Here is a 16,379-nt window from a genome sequence, read left to right as displayed (position 1 = left end):
CACAATGACAGCCTCTCACAGCATCAGCTGGGTGCAACAGACACTTGTGTGAGCAAAAGATAAAACTCTGACGAGGCTATGGATGTGTGTGCAACAGGAGTGTGTGCTGCACGCTTGTTTCTGATAAGTGCTGTTTTGTAAGCGGCAGCCTTGTGGGGTGTCTGACCCTTGGCCATGGTTTAACGTCGTTTTTTGAGATTGTGCAACGGAATGCAGATTGTGTTTGCAGCTTCTATCACCTAAACTATCAGCCAACTTTGCAAACATGTGGCCCTCATGTGATGCTCGACTTTTGTTGGGTTTCGACAAAACCCCAACGAAATGTCTTAATTGATCTTTGAGGCGTCAATTATTCTCTTAGTAGCAGTTGCTGCTTCCCCTCCTGTAAACTATACATTATCAAGCGTTGCAGTCGGCGAAGCAGCTGTGCTAAAACTTGGAAGCAGACAGACTCGGATAACCTCAGTGATGGGTTGTTGCTAGGCAGTAGCTATGCAGCATCCTCTGCTCGTGTTGCTCTCCATTTTCGCCCAACAATCCTTTCTCATCTCGCACTGTTTCTTCAGTTTGTTGTCAAACACATATCGTTAAATTCCCTGCGTTCATCTGCCTTGTGCACTCTGTTTTTCAGTGCTTTCATCTTCTTTTCTTGTCCCCCTCTCCTTCCTTTCCTTCATGCTTCTTCTTTCATACCTCCGCCCACCACTTTGCGGTTGAGTGAGTGCAGGCGAGCAGCTGTGGCTGAAGGCTGCTCCACTCTGATCATTCAGGGTCACTTGAGAGGATTTAACAGATTCACAGGAATTTGACTGATTTGGTTCTGGCCCCTCGTTCTTTTGTCTTTTCGTCAGATGATGAACTCCATTGTGTCTGGAACAAAACAAGACATAGTACAACATGGAATTATAAAGGAGCTAGACAAGCCACAGCTGAGGACTTGAGATTTGTTTTTTCTTTAATCTTTGTTTCACCTGATAGAAGCGATCCAGATAGAACTCTTAATTCCTTTTAATTTGTCGTTATTTGCAAAAAATAACAAGAAAGGCAGCTTTTAAAATTTGACATACTCTGCTAACCCGGAAATGCATTTGAGACCAGTTAGCAGTGAGAATGTGATGCGTTAATGCTGCGTTGGTGTTTTACGTCTGGGGTCATCTGTCTGTGCTTCGTCTGTTCTGCATCGTCACCACACTCACATGCTTGTAGTGTTTCTCCCTGAGTAAATCAGTCAGAGAGTTTCAGCGGAAAACTGCTTTCAGAAACACAACAGCAACTTGTTTTTCTCCATCTGTCTTCTTCTTTTGCTGACACTGATACTGGAGCCCAGAGTGAGTGACATGCCAAACTCATGTGATGGCGGGGTGACACTGCGAAACCCCGGAGCGTTCCATTCTGCACAGGTCACTGTGGGTAAAGGTTATGAGAGGTTGGAGCTCCTCAGAGGAAACTGAAAATAAAACACAATTGCGGTGGAATTGTTGCGTAGAGTTTCGCAACTTTCAACATGTGTTTTACATATGTAGTTTCTAAGGCTGAGAGAATGGGTTCATGACAAAGATTTAAGGTCAACTTCACCCAGAACAGTAAATCATGTCTGCTCCAGTTTCTGCTTCCCCCTGCATTATTTAGAGGGAAACGCTGACCAAAGATATTCCTTTTTATTGAGCTTTATAATAATTCCAGCTAGCTTCATGTTTGTCACTTTTAGAGGATTCCTTGTGACTGATTGGAACAATTTACAACAACGGTTGGTGGAAAAAGAGTCCACATGCAGACAAAGATGAGAACAAATGAATGGCGGCAGAATCCACATATCTGCTCTGTAGGAAAAAGTCAATTCTGTGCATATTTTATTTGGCAACACTGGTATCAATTTCAAATGCTGCCAAAAAGATTTTTAACCAATCATTTCAGTGGAACACTGTTGTTGTTACATTGTCTGTAAACCCCTGACCGCTAGTTGGCAGCGCACCACACTGAACTACAAAGAAAGAAGATATCACGTGAACCATCTGCCAGTACAGCCAGCCACATTTAAGCATAGTTTTTTTTTTTCATACTGAAAAATATTTTGTTATGGGAACCAAACTAGGATGAGTGTTGAAAAAATATTTAAGTTTTGATCAAAATAACAGCACTTGGAATTAGCAGGAAATCCAGTTGCAGAACTTAGTGTTTTGAAAATTGTGCAAAATGTATTTTATACAATTTTGTTCAGGTGAATGCCTTATTCAAAGTTTTTTAAAACTTAAAAAAAATTGTCTCTGTTGCAGTCTCGGTACATTGGCACGTATTGTACCATGACACACATCGCATCGCCAGACTCCTGCCAATTCACAGCCTAAAGGCCCGTACACACCGGGACGAATATTCGCCAGCGTTTTTCGCCACGTTTTTTGTGTTCACACCCAGGCGATTTTCGCTGACGATGAGCCGAGCGAACATGTAATTTCATTCCCTGACGTTAGATGGCGCTTAATGTAAAACAGAAATACCCCCTGTACACAAGGTGGCGCTGCGCAACTTTACGCTTCTTAAACTCGCTTTTCACTCAGAAGAAGAGAGCAAGTATTTACACGCTTGTCAGAATCAAACAAAGAAAACATGAATATTTCCAGCACCAGTAGCTCCAGCTCCAGTTCCAGCGATGAAGAAATTATTGTTCTGTTGATTGATGAAAGACAGCGGAAAAGACGTCGATTTTGGGAACATCCCATAGTTACGAGAAGAGAAGAACATGGGGAGTTTTATCGACTGGTACAAGAGCTGAAAATGTATCATGAGCATTTTCGGGGATATTTTATAATGTCCGTCAGTGAGTTCAGCTTCTTCGTCTTATTTCTTCGCGGCAGTGTAGATGCTACTTGGCGTATATCTTCTTCGCTGTGACGTATGTGTGTTCGGCAAGACAGTTTTGTGTTTGAGCGCCCCCAAGTTGTGTTTTACTGTAACTTCCGAAGCTCCAGACACGTGTGCAAAAGCGCCATTCTCATTGGTCGTATAGTTTTTGACGCGGCGCGTCAAACCAAAAAAACTAGCCCGAGGCGTTTTTTAAAAAAATGACGCTTTTACGCGTGCCGTGCACACTCACATTAGTGCCCTTTGTTTAATCACGAGGCGTTAAACGTCGGCGAATATCGCGCACGAAATTCGTCCCAGTGTGTACGGGCCTTTAGATTGAAAGTCAGAAACCAGGAAGTGGTGCCATTTTTATGTTAAAAAAAAGTGGTTATTGTTGAATTTTGTTATTTTTTTGATTCAAATGTTTTGTAAATGTATTTTGTTGTTGGAAAGCCACATGCAGCTCAAGAGCAGCCTGTTAGCCTGCGCGTTTGTAAGGTTCGCTCACTCAGTTCCTGAATACACTCGCTCAGTTGTCTTTGCACTCGTTGAATTTATGGCAGTGATGAAACGCCGTATAACTGTACCAACCCTTCCTAAGCATGAACCAAAAATTTGGAGAATCAGGGTTCTCCCCAAACAACACAGTTTATTTTTTCTTTTTAATTTCAATCTTTATGCTTCCTGTATGCCATTCTTTATAATTTCTCCTGATAGTCTTCACAAAAAGTGGCTTTAATATTTTTTCATTAATCATCAAACTTTGATCAACACAAACTTTGACCATCAGATATTTTAATATGTTCTAGTAAGGATGTTAAAAATGTGTTTTACATTTGGCCTTTAATCTACATACGCTGGATTATTTATTATTTTAGTGGCCATAGCTTTTAAAAGAAGCTTTCGAATGAGCTAATCACCATGTTTGTGCTTTTCTTTTCTTTTCTAGTGGAGTCTGGTGTGTGATTCCGCATCAGAAGTTCACATTGCAAAGTTCTCTCTTTTGGTGGGGTCAATCTTTGGATACCTCGTGTTTGGAATTCTTGCAGATTGGTAAGATTTCTGAAAGCGACAAATAACTGGAATGACTGCATTTTTTTCTTTTTATATGACCAATGTCATTTTTTGTTTGGTTGCAGGTTTGGTCGGTATCCAGTGCTGATCATGTCGATGTTGTTTATGCTGGTGTTTGGTTTATCCGTGGCTTTCTCTGTCAACGTCCCAATGTTCAGCACTTTGAGATTCTTTGAGGGCTTCTGCCTTGCAGGGATCATACTCTCTCTCTACGTCCTCAGTAAGTAAATCAAACTTCTTCTTCCTGAACCTGTTGTCAGATAAACTAAGCACATCTTTGGATTTCTGAGTCCAAGTACGTTTCATTCAACCAGGAATTGGGACGTTTCTGAGCTTAGATTGCCAGTGGTGACTTGCTTACGACTCCTCAGTTTTGTCTGCTTGTCCTTTATCTTGAAGTAAGGCCCCACACTGATAGCAGTCGTCTAACAGTACAATGGCACACTAACTGTCATAGATTTCTGCCTGTTCTAGCTAGAAGACATCAGTTCCTGAACAAAAAGGAACAGTTTTTGTTTAGGCTGTTTAGTTCCATAGATGATCATTTCTGTGTTTATGGAAGTGTAATTGTATCCAAGCATGAACAAAACAGACTTTTTGTTTTGCAGTTTGACTGCAAAAAAGTATATATGTTTTACTATTAGCTTCAAGTTATTGGGGTTTAAGTTGAATAGATTTCATAAGAATGAACAATAAAATGGTTTTCTTTATGAATTTTAACAAGGTTTATTCCAAATGTGATGTAATTTAGAGAAATAGAATTTTGAGTCTATCGGATCTAACGCGAATAACAAAAAAACCACACAGCAGCAAGACAACATTACCTTACCAACGTTTAAACTGCTATACATTTGATTTTTAAAATTATCATTTCAAACAGATCCATCAGCTTGTTTGGGAAGCTAATTAGCTCAATTAAATGCTAGTCTTTCTGAAAAAATGTACTGTAAACTTTAGGCTAAGACATTTTTGAAAAAGGGCTTTCAAAACAACAATATAAATAAAGTATAGCATATTTAAGAGTTTTGTGAGGATAGTTTGAGATAGTCAAATGATGTAAACAGGTTCCAGGAGATTAGATTTAGCTTTTATAGTTGGTGATTGCTTTAATTTATGTTTATTAGACATACAAAATAATTGTTTTGGTGTCCTTTTGAAGTACTAAGTTTCACTTTTAATTAAACTGTAGAAAAGTTACTTTTCATCAAACAAAGGTACTTGTTAGGTGAATGTTTTGCAGCTGACTTTAAGCAAGAGTTACCTATTTGTTTAGATTAAATCCTAATCTAAACCGTGAATTCATTAACATAGGACCTTTAGTTTAAAGACATTAGTTCTTTGAATAAGCAGGAAAGTTGTTAGCAGTGTTTGTTAAATCATTGGGATGGTAACATTAGTCATACATCTGAGTCTGAGTGGCAGCCTCACTTATGTCAAATGGAAAAACTGTGTTTCTTGTGCAAACATTACCCAGCATGTCCTTAGAGGTGCTGATAAACTTGGCCTTTCAACACGTTGGAATTTCTTTTCAGGCCCTGAAGGCTCTTTCAACCTTGAGGCAACTCTTTGCTTTTTCAGTTTTCATTTCTTTAGTCTTTTCACTGATAAGATATGCCCTAAAAATTGAATAATCTGAGCGGCAAATCTAACCATTCTTCATAAAAATGTTAAAATAAAAAAGCATGTATTGTCAGATACAAACAGGTTAAACAATAAGGAATGAAAGAACATTTCCGACCTGTTGATCCACATACTTGCATTTCCCATTTGTAAAACCAGTTTCAGTGAGACTTGTCAGCAACCAGGGGAAACAAAAATAGCAAATGCTGAGGCTAACGCTTCAACACTGAAAACATTAGTGCTCGTGTTGATTATCAGACTTAGAATTTTATTGTTTGAGTTCTGAAAGTTCCACACTTTTTATGGTATATTTCATGTTTTAGACGCTATTTTTTACATTTTTTTAACTACTTTTACATTTTTTTTGGGCAAGTACACCCTTAACTAGAAAAGGACCCTTTTATTCATTAGGCATCTTTCTTACTCTGAAGCAATTTATTGAAAGTTGGGAAAATAAAACACCTTAGGCAGCATTAAACATTTTAAATAACAATGTTGTAATCATTGTAAGGAAAGAGGAAAAAGGAAAAAATGATTAATCAAATAATCAAATAATTGTATGTCATGTAAGATATTTTTAGTTGTGAAAAACTATGTAGCATGGTTAAATTAGAGTTGAAATTCCAGCCAAATGTCTGTTTTGGTTGTTTTTTCAGAACTTTTTGTCAGGATACAATTGACATCATTTCCAATATTGTTGGGGTATTGGCATTTGTTCTTTAATAAATGCATTTAACCCATCAATGAAGTCATCTAAGTCTATCTGCTTCATAAAATAGGATTTGAAAGCCTTTTTTAAAATGTGAAAAACTCCTGTTTGAGAAGTTTTTTTTTTTAAATTCAGAGTTTGTTGGTTTTAGACTGAACTTCGAATAGAATAACTGATTTTTTTTTCAGATGAATACTTGTTTTGTCATATATTCCCAGAGATTTATTCCCAAAACTGCCTGCTGCCATAAAATCACCTTTAAAATGATCTTTTTTGCCCCCCCCCAAACACAGCACGTCTGTGAGATTTTAGTTTTGTCACAGCACAGCTTATCATTAGTCTTACAAAGGCTGGGTGGGGGGCGCGCTGGGGATGGAGCAGTAACATTTTTTCAACCCTAGTGGCACTCATTACTGCGAGATGAAGCTTCGGTGATGAGAATATTTTCTTTCAAGTCATCAACTCCATTTGTATGACCTTCCATCTCAACAGGAAAAGATTGAACGATCGGTTCTACGGCACTGTTCACCTTGAAACATGCGTGTTTGTGTGTGTGCGTGGGGGCGACTTGTTGATAGCACCCCTATAAATGCCGTCACAGGCGATGAACATTCTGCTCTTTGCAATTGATCCTTAAAAGCCTCTCTGGCCACAGTGAGTATCCACTGCAGAGGATGGCTGGAGAAGTGCAGCGGAGGGGGTGGGGGCCAGAGAGGCTGAAATGATGACAAAACGAGGGACCCCCTGTGTTGTTTTTTTTTTGGGGTGAGGGGGGGTTGGTCATAGAAATATAACTTGACATACATTCTCCTAGGCTTCTTTGTATGATTGAAAAAATCAGCAGCTCTGGCTGTCAGAACATGAGATGTGAACGGGCTGCAGAAGACATTTTTGCTCTTTATTCACCGTAAAAGAAAGCTTTTTTAGAAATAAGTCAAAAATTCTTAACCCATATGCATATCTTCTTTAAATAAGTTTAAAAAAATTGCAGAAGGGGTAAGAAAAACGGTCTTAACAATAATTGTTATTAAAGTCACTAAGGCATGTTTTTGTTTTGCAATTGAAAAACTTTCTTATCAAGATAATTTTTCTTGAAAGACAGAAAAGAAGACAATTATTCTTTTAATAGGGGTCTTTAGGCCTGGATTACTTGTGTTTTTACTTGTTGTATTTTTTGTACTGGGATAATATGATTAAGAACTTGTCTTATTTGTCTTACTCAATTGACAAAAGGGACTATTGTATCTAAAGTTTCAAATTCAAAGCTAAACATTTGAAAGGATTATCTGACATTTAAATTCATCATCGAGAAATATTTACCGGTAGTTATTATTTAGTTAAAGTTGATGTTCAAGTCTGATCAGGCAAATTCAGATTTATTTTAACTTGGCCTTTAAATTAAAAAATTAAGCAAAATCATCAATTTGGTTCTATGTCTGTCTGTACTTATGAAAGCAAAAAACTACTTGGTTCAGTTAGAAAACTTTTTTTTTATTTTGGTTTAGCAATAATAATATAGAGCATTTTATTATGCAAAGCCATCTCGCGCTATTTGGAACTTAAATCTTTTTCGGTCTCTTTGTATCTGGTTTCTTGTGTTTGTAATGCAAATTTTTTTTAAGGAGGTTACTCATTGTTTGATTAACATTTGACTACAAACAACCGAAAAATATATATAATATGCATTTTCTGGTTACTTGAGGTTGTATTCTTTCAATTTGAAAACAGAAGTTGTAAAATTACAAAAACAAAACAATGAAATAAAAAAGTTATCTATAGATTCATTTTTCTTTCATTTTTTATAAACATTTTAAAAGTTTTTGTAACAGGTGTTGTAAATGGCTTTAGATAGCTGGAAGTTTTGCCTATTTTTTTAAATGATTGAAATACTTGAAAAGAGTTCTGCAGCTTACGACGAGGAATCAGCTGAGTAACAGAGCCGTACTTTCTTAGTTACCAGGTCTAGTCTTCTACCTGAACAAAAACAAAATGGGAAAAACAGTCCAAAACCAAGTTAAAACATGACAATAAGCTGTTTTCCTTTCCACAACAGAGTCACATTGCACTTGATATGAGGTTTTTCATGCATGGTGCACACCTTGAAGGATTGTCGAACCTTCACCCTCATTTCTAGCCTGGTGTGGCCCCCATCACATGATATTTGCCCTTTAGTTTCTGTCTATTGACAAAACTGCAGCAGAGCGGCTCCAAGCTTTAAAATCACCCTGCTGGAAAGAGCTGCTAACTTAAAATATCATTGAAGCCTTGACACTGGGACCACATGACGCAGTGGACCACATGACTGTCTTTTGTCGCTATGATCCCCCCTATTTATTAAAGAAAGCCACATCTCAACAGTGTTTGAACTGATCGGAACCATAGATCACCTATCAGATGATCCTCAACTCATGCTCCTTTATAGACCCACTCCGATTATCATTGATCTGTTTTAAAAATGATTATACCATTTTTTTTCTTGATATAACTCCTCCACAAGAACATGTCAAAAACACCAAAAACACGTTTTTGTATAGGAGAGGGTCTTCATGACTGGACGTCATAGTGAACCAGCATTTCAAGAGATCAGTGGGACACATCAAATTACACTTGATCTGTACTTGATCACTATACCTGTAGGGTGATACCTTCTTTACTCTTCACATTTTTTGACTTTTTTTTTTTTTTTAAAAGGCATCATATTGGAAATCTAATGAATTATGAAGTCTTGAACAAGTTTCCTTCATAGGCGTGGTGTAAATGTGTTCGCGTAAAGACATTTTTGGATTGTAAACTGATTCAGATTTTATAGATGTCTATTACCTGCGCACCAAACTATATGTAACCAATCTAAAGCTCTTCTGTATATTTACTGAAATGCGGTTGATTACCTCCACACTATAGCAGCTAATGGCTATATAAAGTCATGTGATCACAGCTGCTATTTATACAGAGCAGCACCATTATTGTGAGGTAAACCTTTCAGCATCGCGGTGCATCACTTCTGTTAAAGAGAAGCTCTGTGAAGCCCTCTGAGCTCTTTTTTTTTTTTTTTTTTGCCCCATAAGCACCAGAGCATCCCTGTGCCTCATGCAAAGTAATCTCCCTGAAAACGGGCACAGAGAAAATAAACACACACGCTGCACATCAGGCAGCTGAGTCATGCTAGCTGACTGCACGAGGTGTTTGGGTGTGAAATTTGTGATCAGCTGGAGACACAGTGATTGTGCTTTGTGGACGTGGTCCATAGCCTCTGGAATCGTAGAAAACAACTCAGTTAAATAGAATGTTGCCTTTTTAAAAATCTTTCACCCACATTATACTGGCTTAAAAACCCTAACATTACTCATCAATTGACTCTCAATGAGTTTCACTGATGTGTTTGACAGAAACTGTTTAAAAAGTAGAACAAAGCAGACTACTGATAAGCAAAAGAATGTCGAGGCGGGAGGAGCAGCACGATGACTGACAAACTACCGGTGTTTTCCAGACGGGTGTCTGTGTGTGTGATGCTTCAGGGTACAAAAGTTATCACACGCAACCAAACGCTGTAAAGACCTAACCGCTTCACAAATGTTTGCTGGAGTGGTTTTGATTTTTTCAAACTGGGGGTGGGACCTGACAATGGGGACTGAAAAACTATGAAAGTTTCACTTAAACCTAAACAATTATTCTACTGTTGGTTGGTAAATTAAAAAGTTTTTTTTTTTTACATCAATACAATTTGATAGAAAACTTGATTTAATCGTTAAAGGAAATATGTCACCAACTTTAAAATTATTTGAAGCGGTTCGTTTACATCACAAAAGGTACAAGCAAATATGTAATGCGCAAAAGAAACCTTACAACTCCACTCCAATCATCTTTTGATTTATTTTCAAAGTGTTCCCACTGGTCATTTAATTATGATTAGGCCGTTTTTAGGCAAAATCGGAAAAAAATATTTAAAAAAAACGTTGGGCAAACAAAGTGTGATAAGTTTATGTTTGTAAATTAATTGGTTGCTGACATCTATTGAGTTGATTAGGATTTTATGTAGTGTTACTCCTTTTGTACTCCTGCTGCGTTTGCTCATCATTGTTTACACAGCTGGTTACATTCTAGTGCAGATCCAGTTACATGTATGAGATTCCGTGCAGCACTTGTTTACTAATGTTTTATTAAAAGAATAACTGACGTCACCATGGAACACAGAAAAAGTGGAAGAATAAAACAATAGAATCTTCCTTACAAGAAACATACTTTAATGTGAAATGCATCATTTCGTTGCATGATAAATGCATTGGTGTTCCATTTTCTAAAAAAGTGTGCAAAGTTATACTTATTGGAGCACCCATCTTGATTTTCTTCTATAATCTGCTCCAGCTTTCTTTGAAAAAAAAAAGTTCAAATATGATTTTATTTATATTTAGATTAGCAGATTATAGTTAAGATTTTAGCAGAGTTTACATTTGTGGTTTAGCAAACTTCCCCATTGTCACATATGTATTATTTTACTTTTGTAAGTTCCTTATTTAAAACCGAAATGCTTGACCTTTTTTTTGTCGTTATTGTTCATATACCCCCCCTATGTTCTCACAGATGTGCCACTTGCACTTTTCTCCTGATGAAAGTGACAGAAAAAACCCAAAAAAACTGTTGTTTCATCTTTTTTAGATTGTGTTGAGTAAAGCTTATTCAAAGCCCAGTTGCCTCTCAGCCGCAGCGTACAGATGGAAACTTCCCGAGAGACTAACAGAAACTGGGTGTGAGTGGAGGGATAGTTCTGATGTACATATAGTCTAATGCAAACAGAATAAAGCTTGTTGGGAGGAAAACGTCTGTAGGTACTTGCAGCTGTTTGCTATTCTGGTGTCTTCTACATGAGACACTAATCAATAAGTGTGGCTCTATTTTAGGTGAATAACCTCTTTTTGGCACTTGCAAAAGTGTGGAATACCCTTAGACTTTCTTTTTTGCTAGAACAGCTCCACTATACAATATAAGAGAGGAAAACATCATCCATGCAGAGCCCTCTCTGGAGTATACGCTGCAGCAATTGTACATCAACTGTAGAGACTTCTAATCTGAAAACAAATGCAATTTAACAAGCGAGGCAAATGTATCATGTCTTAAATTGACAAAGACCATTCATCCTTTCAGCATGTTATCATGCTCCTTTAGTGCTTTGGCCAACTTCCAGGGCCTCTTAACTGATTATCCTGCATGTTGAAGGACATTTTAAGAGCATTGTGCCCTGCATTTCTACATTTAGAGCATTTCTAAATGTTTGTGGCAGGAAGCAACCCGTGATAAAGTGTATGATTTCTTCTTTGGCACAGTCTTTGCTCCTCACAGTGACCTCCAGCTCTTCAGTCAGTGGGATAGCCAGACACAGACTATGATTCAGTGAACCCTAACCAGAGGAAAGGCTATTCGCTGACGGTGCAGCACTGGTCTGCTGTTCAGAGGAAGCGCTGCAAAAACGTAATCAGCTGCTTTCTGCATGCCTGAAAGCATTTCTGCTTTGAGGTGTAGAACTTTAACAATGTGTTGGAAGTGCTGCCACTGGCACCTGTACTAGTCGTTGAATATCAATGTGGGACTTTAATTTTCAGTATTGGAAAAATGGTAAAACGTGTTTCATGGTATTGTGAAAACCACATTATTATTTGCCTTCATGGTAAATATTTATATTTTTAAATTTCACACACCCACTCCCCTGGGGGGTGGGAAATTTGTTCTCCCATCTAATGGTGGCAGTGAGCTGTGCTCAACCAATCCAACCCCTTAATGCTGAATGCCAAGCAGGGAGGTTTTGGGTCCCTTTTTTATTTTCTAGTATGACTCAACTTTGAGATTTGAACTCACAACCTTCTAGTTTCTAGGCAGACACTCTTCTAGAAGACCACTACATGGAGTCTCAAGCTGAAATGGGCCATGTCAGTGTTCAAGCACACAAAATAGGAGCAGATCATGTGAAAAACATTGTTTACTTTTCTTTTTCCTCATTCTATAATTATTTTAATGGATAAGAAATGTTTCTAATTAGCTCTGTCTTTCTGAGGGTAATACATTTCTAAATGTTGCTATTAAAATATTTAGTTTTTTACATACATACATACATACTTACATACATACATGTCCCTTTCTTTTAACGTATTTGTACTTTACATTTATTTAGCTTCTTTTTTCAAAATTATGTTCCAAGCAAAAGAAAGTAAAGCTGGGTCTCTGTGTCACATTTTATTTAGCCTTTAACCAAAACAAAATACTTTCCCTCATCCTGCTTTAGAGGTTTGCAAAATCACAAAACTCCACTTTGTTTTCAATCATGCAAAAAAGAAAAAAACAAGTTGTGAAATTTAAAGTATGGCAGGATAGAAAAAAACCTAGTTGCATCATTGTTTTGATTGAAAGGAACTCCTGGGTCAAAATTAAAGATATTTAAAAAAAAATGCCATCAAAACTGTAAAACATTTTATAAATATTTAATAAAAAGACATGAAATGAAATTTTCTATTTGGATGTGACACAGACGTAGTTTAGAATGATAGATTTTCACCAACAGTGTTTCCAAAAGTCCTAATTGTAAAACAAATAATTTTTATATTTTTATATTTTATGTCATTAAATATGAATTATTCTAAGTAGTACCTAAACTTACCAACCCCTCCTTACTCAAATCATGTTTCTTATCAGTTTAAGTGCAGCTTATTAGTCGTACATATTATGGCTTGGGAACACACGGATGTCATGTGACCAACAGGTCCTAATATTAGCCTAAGGAGTGGCTGCACCGTCTGCCTTGGGTGATAAGTCAACCCACTGAGTGTTTCACGCCAGCCTGAAGTGCTGCACTGGAGAGCGTGTCTAATATCTGTTTTGGCTAAGTCAGCAAAAGAAATAAAGCTTCTTTGAAGATTATCATCCTAACTAATTCGTTATTATCCTGATTGTTGATGATGTCACATTTAGGCCCACTATTTCTTCAAAATCCGTTTTTTATTTTTTCATTTTTCCGGCTGACATTTCCTACTTTTGCTATATTCAGAGTCTCCCTAGAAATGGTAATTAGTTGGAGCAGATTAGTCCCTGGCAGATTTATGTCAACATAACAGAGGCTGCGACAGAGCATTTGGGGATTGCTGATACAATGGGAGGGTTGTGGGAGGATGGGAGGATTAGGGTCACCAGGAGTAAGTAGCTCAGGCTTCTTTTTCACTGCCTCTGCTCCTCATTCATTAGTTCAGTCAAGTTGAATTGTTCTGCCTGTACAGGCGCTCTGCAAATAATGTAAACTCCTCGGGTGTTGCTTGATTTCATGATTCATAGTAGATGGAAATCATTGTTTTTTTTAGGTTTCTTCTCTTCTACCACTTCTCTTGTCTACCACTAGTGTCATGTTCTGCACTTAATCAGTACGTTTTTATAGGTCATTGCATTTGTACCAGAACATGAACTTTTTTTTTTTTTAACAAAGGAGAGCCCTTGTATCCCTTTTAATCCCACGTGGATTCCCAACAGACTTTCTCTCCCATCGCTTCCCAGAGCAGCGGCCTTCGAGGTTAGTTGGTTCAAACTCAGCGGGTTTTGCACCCATCGCCCTGCTCTCCGCTCATTGGCTTTGTCATTCCAGCTGCAATAGTGTGTACACAAAGCATTATTCATGTTCACAGTTGTGGGGGGTTGAGAGGTTGGGGGGGGGGGTGGAAATCCTAATTGAGATTCCACTGGAATGAAGTGGGGTTGACAACACCCACTGTATTATGCTGGCCTCATCATCCTGAAAGGCCATCTGCAGAGTTCCTGTGCAGCGGGGGAGACCTGTTGGACTGAATAGAAAGAAGAACGAAATAGAAAATGTGATTTATTTACAATAGCAAAAGATTTGTATTAAAAAATGACATTGTGGAAGTGTTTTTTATTTTTATTTTTTGTTGCTGTTTGATGCAAACTTGTCCTCTGTGCTGCAGTTACTGAAGGGCTGGGCTGTCTGGGGTTGCTCTCTGCTAGTGTGGCGTGCATGCTAATGACGGCTGAATGAATCGCTGCCATTCTGAAAGCAAAGAAAGGAGAACAAGGAGCTTCTTTTTAGCTAGATCAGCCTCACAGCTGCTTACTGTTTTTCATTCGTCCTCTGTCTCGAAAAAGCACAACTGAGTATGCAGTGGTTTGTTGGATTATTGTATATATGTGCATATAAAATGACAATGATCACACCAAACATCTAAAACAATGATGTGCCTCCCCTCTAAATGTGACTTTTAATGGCAGAGGTAAAAGAGCACAGTGTTGGTTCCTCTCTCTTGTTGAGACTAGAATCTTGTCAGAGTCCTTGTGCTGACCTGTCTGCTTTAGCTTCAGGTGTGTTCTTTTGTGATGGATTTATCAGCTTCGGCTCTCTTTGTGCCAAGCGAATTCCCAATACATCCCTTAATCTGGAGTGCTTGTATGAACAAAACAGAGGTTGGAAATTTCAACATGTTCCTTTTTTTACATGGACTAAACCATGCCAGGTGTTGCCAAAGTTTATAATCTTATTGAAATTTGCCACGAAGAATGTAAACCATTTGAAATACATTTTTTGTTCTAATTTATAAAAATAAGATAATTTAACAAGGTTTAAAAAGGATGTACAATCGGGTCATAAGTAGGATTTTATTGATGATGTCCTTTTTCTTACAGGGATTGAGCTGTGCACGCCAAAATGGCGATTTTCCATGACCATGATCGCCAGTTTTGTGGTGTTGGGTGGCCAACTTCTCATGCCCTTTGTGGTGTACCTCTGTCGAGACTGGCAGGTACTTCAAGCTGTCATCGTCTGTCCCCTGCTGCTAATGATGTCCTACATTTGGTAAGAAAAGACCCGTGTGGTCTGACAGACTGTCTTTGAAAAGTGTCATTAAAAAAAAAAGCACAATTATGTAAAGCTAAATCCCCCAAAAATAATAATCTGCTTATGTAACAACAGAACTCTAATGTAGACTTGCATGTTTCAGCATTTTGATTGACCTGATTTTTGTTTATTTAGCTTTCATCTGCTTGGACTGTTGTGTCTTTGGTAACCCTTGTGCTATCCTAAGCACTTTAAAATTGGGAGTGGGGTCATCTAGACCCCACAAGACAGTGTGCTGAACCTTTTTTCTTCAATGTTATGTAATCTTCACTGGTGTCCATGGATGACATGAAATCCTCTTCACCTTTATCCAACTTTGTCATGGTAGGGATAACATGTCAATGTAAGGGTCGGGTCATCTGGACCCCATAGGATAGCACAACGGTAGCTCATCCAGCATCTCTGCAGTCGATTGTACCTGTAATTTAACATTCTTTCTGTTGCTTCACAAATGTTAGGGAAAAAATTCTCAGACGCGGAGAACGTCCCCAGTGCCTTTCTTTAGTCAGTGTATAAAAGTCAAGCGTGCAGAAAATTATGCTGGCTTTTTCTTGCTTCAAGTTTTCTAAATTAAAATCTTTAGTTCTGTTTATGACGTTTGAGTGATCGTGGTAATTTATCCACCCTGAATCATCACTATCTAAAAGCAGGATGTTCTCATTCTAGCTGCTGACCAGCTGACCTTCTTTTTTCTTTGGATTTTGCTGAGTTGTCACTTCAATATTTATTGAACTGAAACTAAGTCAGAAATAAAAAGTCACAAAATAATTTGGAACCCCAGGAGGAAGAATATGTTGCATTCAAAGCCAAAAAAACAGTTTTACTTCCCCATTTTGTTTGGCTTTCATCTTTTAAGCTAACACACAACTAAAGTTTCAAAATAAAAGCATTCTTGATTAGAAGCACTGTGTCATATGTATTGCTTATAAGGCCTCATATGTATTGTTTATAAGGCTGAACAAATAACACAGCTTGAATACCCAGAGACTATTGAATAAGTTCCTTTTTTTGCTGTCAGACTTGTTTTTGAGGTAAACCACAACCCACAACAGTTGAATCTTTTAACCGACAGACCCATCGCTGCTTCAGAGCTTTAGTCTCTAACTGCTTTACTAAATATATAATTTATGTTGGTTTTTTAATGACTTGTAAAAAGATGCAGAAGTGGAAATTTTTGAAATGAAAGACACAGACTCAGCAACATCCTGTTTCATCCATGTGCAATAGTTGGATGACTCTTCAGTTTTTCTTTCTATTGCT

The 16,379-nt window shown here is 37.8% G+C and overlaps 1 protein-coding gene across 1 annotated transcript in view; it reads left to right on the top strand.

Moving 5' to 3' along the window:
- Window positions 1-16,379, top strand: part of LOC101165507 (solute carrier family 22 member 23) — a 34,937-nt gene that overhangs the window by 3,635 nt on the left and 14,923 nt on the right. The window contains exons 2-4 of the mRNA XM_011486896.4: window positions 3,791-3,894; window positions 3,981-4,135; window positions 14,909-15,077. Of these exons, the coding sequence (XP_011485198.1) occupies window positions 3,791-3,894; window positions 3,981-4,135; window positions 14,909-15,077 (428 nt within the window). The remainder of the gene's footprint in view (window positions 1-3,790; window positions 3,895-3,980; window positions 4,136-14,908; window positions 15,078-16,379) is intronic.

This window comes from Oryzias latipes, chromosome 17 (assembly GCF_053564925.1).
Source record: "Oryzias latipes strain Hd-rR chromosome 17, Olatipes_Hd-rR_3.1".
NCBI lineage: Eukaryota > Metazoa > Chordata > Actinopteri > Beloniformes > Adrianichthyidae > Oryzias > Oryzias latipes.
This window is presented reverse-complemented; position numbering and strand designations above follow the sequence as displayed.